Raw genomic sequence first — 6,000 nt, forward strand, 5'->3', positions numbered from 1 at the left:
AAGTGCAACAAACACAGCAAACATCATAATCACAGGATGTATAAACCAATAACAAACTGACCAGAAACATCAAATTAGAAGCAATGGCGGGTGGGCAGCAGGGACCAAAGATAGCTCTATGAATCAATAGCTGACAGGAAGTAAAAAGTTAAGAAAACCACGTAAACATAAAACCTGAGAAACAGCGAACTAGAGTCACCAGACAATTACACTTCAATAGCAGCTGAGGGCAACACCAATGATTTCACAGGATGAAACCATGATGGCCTAAAAATGACATTAAGCCATTTAAAACACATGAACCATTAAGTCCACATGTTTAAAAAAAACAGACAGATAAGCACATAATTAAATGACTTTGGAAAGATTTCTATCAAAAGTGATTTAGCATCACCAACTTAACATTTCATATGCCTAAACTTTAACTGCAAAATTCTATTCACAAGCTTCTGCTCAAGTATAGCATGTGCAAAGGAATCTCTTAAATTTCATAGCAATTTTTCTACTAAACACTGAAAAAGATGTTTTTTCCAATTAACTGTGAAATTTTCAATCCAATGGCTTAAGATGTCATCAGCTCCTGAATAGCTAAAACAAGATAAAGTCTTGGTCCCCATAAGCTAAATGCTATTATATCAGCAACAAAACACAAACATGTGCCATGCAGAACTCTCTTCACTTGAATTTTCTCCCCACATTTGGAAGGCAGTAAGAAGAAAAACATCTGTTCCTTTCTGCAGAGCTGACAACCCTCATTCTATGGTTTAAAAATAAAAGATGTTCATGGAGGCTTATAGATCTAACTATCACCTGCTTCAAAGGCAGCTGGCAATTAATTGATCCAAAGACATGCAAATTAAAGCCAGAAAACAATTTCCCTGAGGACAATGCTAGTCCTTGCCAGGGCTCTAGTAATTTCCAAGACACCCATAAAATACTAGAGGATGGTAAAGAATCAAAGAAAAGGCAGATGACAAGAAAACAGACAACAGCTGAGGAACAGAGGCCTGTGTCACTCTGGATTCCCTGGATTCACCACAGGGAAGCTTCCAGGAGAGCTGTCTGGAGAAAGCCTGCTTCACTGACCAGCAATCACCCTGCATCTTGCCCAGGAAGGCCAGATGCTCAACAATGAAAGGAGTTCACCATATTAATAACTGAAACTGGAAAATATTGTAAGTGAAGGCCTTAAACACCACAATATTTTTTAAAGTTTTTCTATATGATGCCTTACAGTGCTGAACATCCAAAAATGACTAATAAGCAAGAACATTCAGACTCGAATCAGTAGCCTCAGCTATATTTGGCTCAGCCTCTGAAAGAATTACAGTGTGAACTTGAAAAAGTTTCATCTCTTTGTTTACCTACATGTGACCACCAGCTACAAGATTAGGTTAAACCTACCAATTCTTTTTCTTTTTTTTCTTTTAAGAAAGTGAATGGGTGAGATAAATATACTGAAACTGCTATACAAATAACCAATGGTTACTGACCAACTACACCCAAGCATCAAATATAAAGCACTGCCCCATATGTATCACCTTATGTGGAATCTAATATATGACACAGATGAACTTATCTATGAAACTGGAACAGACTCACAGACACAGAGAACAGATTTGAGGTTGCCAAGCAGGAAGGGGTTGAGATGGAGTGAGAGGTTGGAGTTGGCAGATGTAAGCTATTACATGCATAATGGATAAATAAGAAGGTCCTAATACATAGCATAGAGAATCGTATTCAATATCCTGGTATAAACTATATGGAAAAAAATATGAAAAATAATGTATAGAGTGACTGAACAACAAAACATATATACATGTATAACTGAGTCACTTTGCTGTATGGCAGAAATTAATACAACATTAAAAACCAACTATACTTCAATTAAATAAAATAAAGGTGATGCCCATATTAAAGCAACTAACTACACAGTAAAAAATTCTTGGAGGTCAATAAAACCCACTTACCTCCTGAATAAGAATCCTGCTAAGAGTCCCAAATTTCAAATTAGCAAATACTCAGAAAATTTAAACGAAATGCTAGCTCCAAGAATACCCCTTTTATTTTCCTTAAGGAAAACAAAACTTTAACCTGGAGTTGAAGGGTCCTATGATCTTCAGGACTCAGATCAATCCTCCTATGAATTCCTCTCTCTTCATCCCTTGCCAAGGCGGTAAGTCACTGCACACGTGATGCACCCGAAGTACTATACCTCTGTGTGTTCCTGTGCTCTTAGTGAGCCACGGAAAGACAGAACCAGGAGTTAATGATCTTTGTATCACTCAGCACTTAACATATTGTCTGGCACAATATGGCTGCCCTGTGTATGTATATATATTTATATATTTGTTAAACGAAGGAAATGTATTTTTCATTTAATATTCATTTCCAAATTCTAAAGCTGCTTAGAAGAACAATATTAATGAATGATAATCTTAATTATGGGGATACTTTCATTTTTAGAAAAACAATATATGAAATGAGTGTTACCTACATAAGGAGGAAGTAATTTCTCACCAACATTGAATTCACAAAAATTAACTAAAGAACTTTCCCATCCTCTTCCTTTAAAATAAGTCTTTTGGGGGTTTTTATGCTTGTGTTTTGTTTTGTTTACAATTTATCTAGTGGATATCAGACTATAAACATTCCTAACAACTTACAAAATAACAGGAAAGGAAAAGTAGAAAAGGGAGAGCAAGCATGTAAAACATAGAGGAGGCCACTCTTAACTAGAAGAATCTATAAATGTAAAAATAAGAGAATCCATAGATGAAACTTAAACTGTTGTCAATACAAGCAAGTACCAAAAGTGAATAGTACTTACCTAAGGGTGAAGCAGCCACGTTCATTATGAAACATAATCTACTGTTTTACAGATAACCTATTTACTAAAGTAATATAAGATTTATTAAAGAATATAAGATTTTAAGCTTTTCAAATTATCTTTGAAATTTTTAATCTTTCAAATACTTATCACAACCTACCAAGACTTGCATAAATTCTCATTTTCTCCTGCTTCTTAAATTATTACACTCAGATATTTAATAATTAAGAAAAAAATAGTAAGCACGAAATGAGCTGACACTCTTACCAGCAGAAAGGCCCTGGGGTCTAACCAAGGATGAATTCACTGCACTATTTGACATTCACCACGGTGAGCTGACCCTTGGACTGGCCCTGAAGAGTCCACAGCAGACACTGTGAAGGTACCAGCAGTATCCCGTGTGCTCTTGGCCTGCTCACCATCAGTCTCCAAGCCACACCCTGTCTTAGTCCGGCCATGAAACCAAATGTAAATGATCCCTAATACTCTAGATCACTCTGTATTAATTTTCTGAAAGCATGTATGAGATTTGGTTGTGTCAGCAAACAGGAGTGACCACCTAAGTTCACTAAGGCGTCCACCCTGATCACCGAGAGAAACTACGCATCACATGGCGCTCATAGGCGGGTACATCAGAACAGTCCTAGAATAGATGATGTGTCACAGGATTGTGAACAACCTCCTTATTTTTAATGCTGTGGGAGGACGGAAAGAGAATGATGGCTTTGCAAATGGTGCCAAAAAGGAGTTGATCTGCCTGGCGCAACCCAGGATATTTTGGAGAAGTGGACACAGTGGCCCTTTTTCTAGATGACTTAGAACAGACACGACTAAGCTGCTCCCTTTAATTCTCTGTATGCAAATCGAAGCGTTTCTGAGGGGCAGGTGCCCAGGGCCCCCGAGACCAGGGCTCACCTGCGAACACACCCTGGAGGCCGCCTGCCCCGCGCTGCACCAGGTGCGCCGAGACCCCCGCCCCGGGAGCACGGCCCAGCTCGGCAGTCCAGTCGGCCGAGCGGCTGCGGCCCGCGCGGGGCTTCCTAGCCGGGGCAGCGGCGGGGGCCGCGGTGGCTCCAGAACCGCGGCCCAGGGAAGACTCCGGCCGTCTCTGAACCCGGGGACTGTGGCTGGGGGACGCAGACGGGGAGGGCCCTGGCGAGCTGAGCTGCCGTGTGGTGGTCCTGACATAACAGGGCGCCAGGAGCGGGCGCGCCCGAGGGCGGCGCGGGCTGCTAGCTGGACTGCGTGGCTGGGCGGCGGCCACGGGGATGACAGGCCTCGGCGCGCCCTCCTCGAGCGTCGCCCCTGGCGTGCGCGGGGCCTCTCCCGCCGCCAGGCCGCACTCCACCCCCGGAGAGTCTCGGGGCGCGTCCTCGAAAGCGTCCTCCTCGCCTTCCTCGTCCGTGTCCGCTGCCCCTCGCTCCCCCGGAACCGACCCAGGAGACGTGAAGGCGGTGGCTGCGGGCGGCTCTGCGGCCGGGGGCCTGTCGGGGGACGCGGACAGCGCCGGTTCGGTGCTGGGGCCCGGCGGGGGTCGGTCCAGGCCCGGCAGGGACTCAGGCAGAGGGGCGGTGGCGGGGGGCGACTCGAGGCCCGGGGATTGCTGCTGCAGTTGCTGGAGGCGGATCGCCTGCTGGATGTCCGAGAGCAAGTCCTCCTGCTCCGCGGCCGAGTGAAAACTGTAGAGGTCTGTGTCCGAGCCCGAGCTGGTCCTTTGTCCATCCTGCGCCCCCGCCGCGGTCTCTGAATACTCGGCCACTGCTGGGCCGCCGACCCTGACCAAGCTGGGACCCCCGGGACGCGTCACCTCGAAAGGATCCGCACATTCGGTATCCGACAGGCCCGTCTCATCGGCTGAGAGGCTGAGGTCTGGGGTTTTGGTAACCAGAGAGTGGGCGCTGTCCAGCTCGCCGGCCTGCAGGGCCTGGGGGTCCAGCACGTCCTCACGAGAGCCGCCGGTACCTCTGCCCTTGGACAGGGTCTTCCGAATGCGCAGGTTGGAAAAGACCGAGGCCCGGGGGTCCGACCGGCTCTTCTTCCGGCCCGGCTCAGCGCCGCCGCCCCCCTTTCCGTGCCGGCCCGGCGCCTTCTTGCCCCCGCCCGCCTTCTTTGTGCCCTCGGTCTCGCGGAGCCCAGCGGCGTCCTCACCGCCGCCGCCTCCATGCGGAACATCGCCCGCGCTTCTCTTCGGCTTCGCGTCCTGGTTCCCCATGCTGCCGCCGCCGCCGCCGCCGCTGCAGCTGCGGACGGTCAGGCCATGCCAGCCCCTGGGCCCGGCAGCGAGGGGCTCCCGGCGAGTCGCGCGGCGGCCGCAACGCTAGTAGGAGGAAGGATGTCCGCGCACCTGCCGCGCTTCGCACAACGCGCCGAGGCTGCGCCCGCCCGCGCGTGGCTGAACGCGCGCACGAAGCACCGCCAATGACCGGGCGGGACGCACAAGGCCCCACCCCCGCCCGGCCCCATGACTCCGCCCCATCGGCTCTAGGCCCCGTCCCTCGGCCATGCCCCTCCTCCGCTGAAACGCCAAGAGCGCCCCTCAAGCTGGGGACCTAACCGCCGCCAGAGTCCATTGCCTGGTCCCCGCCAAACAGCTTGGCAGCTGAAAGATCCACCCTGGGAAAAAAAAAAAAATTTTTTTTCAAAGAGGTAAAAGGGAAGCCACTTTCCAGTTTAGTGGTGCGGTAATATCAAAGCTGCATACTGTACTTCCAACCTGCCTGAAGAAGCATGGTTCTTTAATAAATATTGGTTGAGTATATTGGTCTTTTCTTCAGTAACTGATCATCTTAAACCCTGTTAACGTGCTTGGCATATGGTTTAGAAAAGGTTACTATACATAATACTGCTTTTATGTTATTGCAAACATTGCATCTCCTTAAGAGAACATTTCATTTCATTTCAAAGCGGTCATTTCAAAGTCATTTCAAGTTGTCATTTCAAAATTTCATTTTTCAAATTTAGTTTTGACCAAACGTTGAGGTGGGTGAAGGAGGCTCAGGAAATACTAAGAGATTAGACTTGATTAAAATGCTAATCTCTAAATTTCCATGCATTCACCATATAAACCAAACAGCATTTATATTCAAAAAATCAAACTCATCAATATTAAACATGCCCCTGTTGTTGCCACCTACAAAAAAGAGAGAAGGGGAGAAAAAAAAAAAAGGAAA

At 47.1% G+C, this 6,000-nt stretch overlaps 1 protein-coding gene across 1 annotated transcript in view; it reads right to left on the reverse strand.

The window, feature by feature from the left end:
- FMN2 (formin 2) overlaps positions 1-5,580 on the reverse strand; it is a 389,781-nt gene extending 384,201 nt beyond the window's left edge. Inside the window, exon 1 of the mRNA XM_081574390.1 lies at positions 3,746-5,580. Within this exon, the coding sequence (XP_081430516.1) occupies positions 3,746-5,042 (1,297 nt within the window). The 5' untranslated portion in view covers positions 5,043-5,580. The remainder of the gene's footprint in view (positions 1-3,745) is intronic.
- Between the last annotated feature and the right edge of the window lie 420 nt (positions 5,581-6,000).

Source organism: Giraffa tippelskirchi, chromosome 2, assembly GCF_054371585.1.
Source record: "Giraffa tippelskirchi isolate mGirTip1 chromosome 2, T2T-mGirTip1v1.2.pri, whole genome shotgun sequence".
NCBI classification, from domain to species: domain Eukaryota; kingdom Metazoa; phylum Chordata; class Mammalia; order Artiodactyla; family Giraffidae; genus Giraffa; species Giraffa tippelskirchi.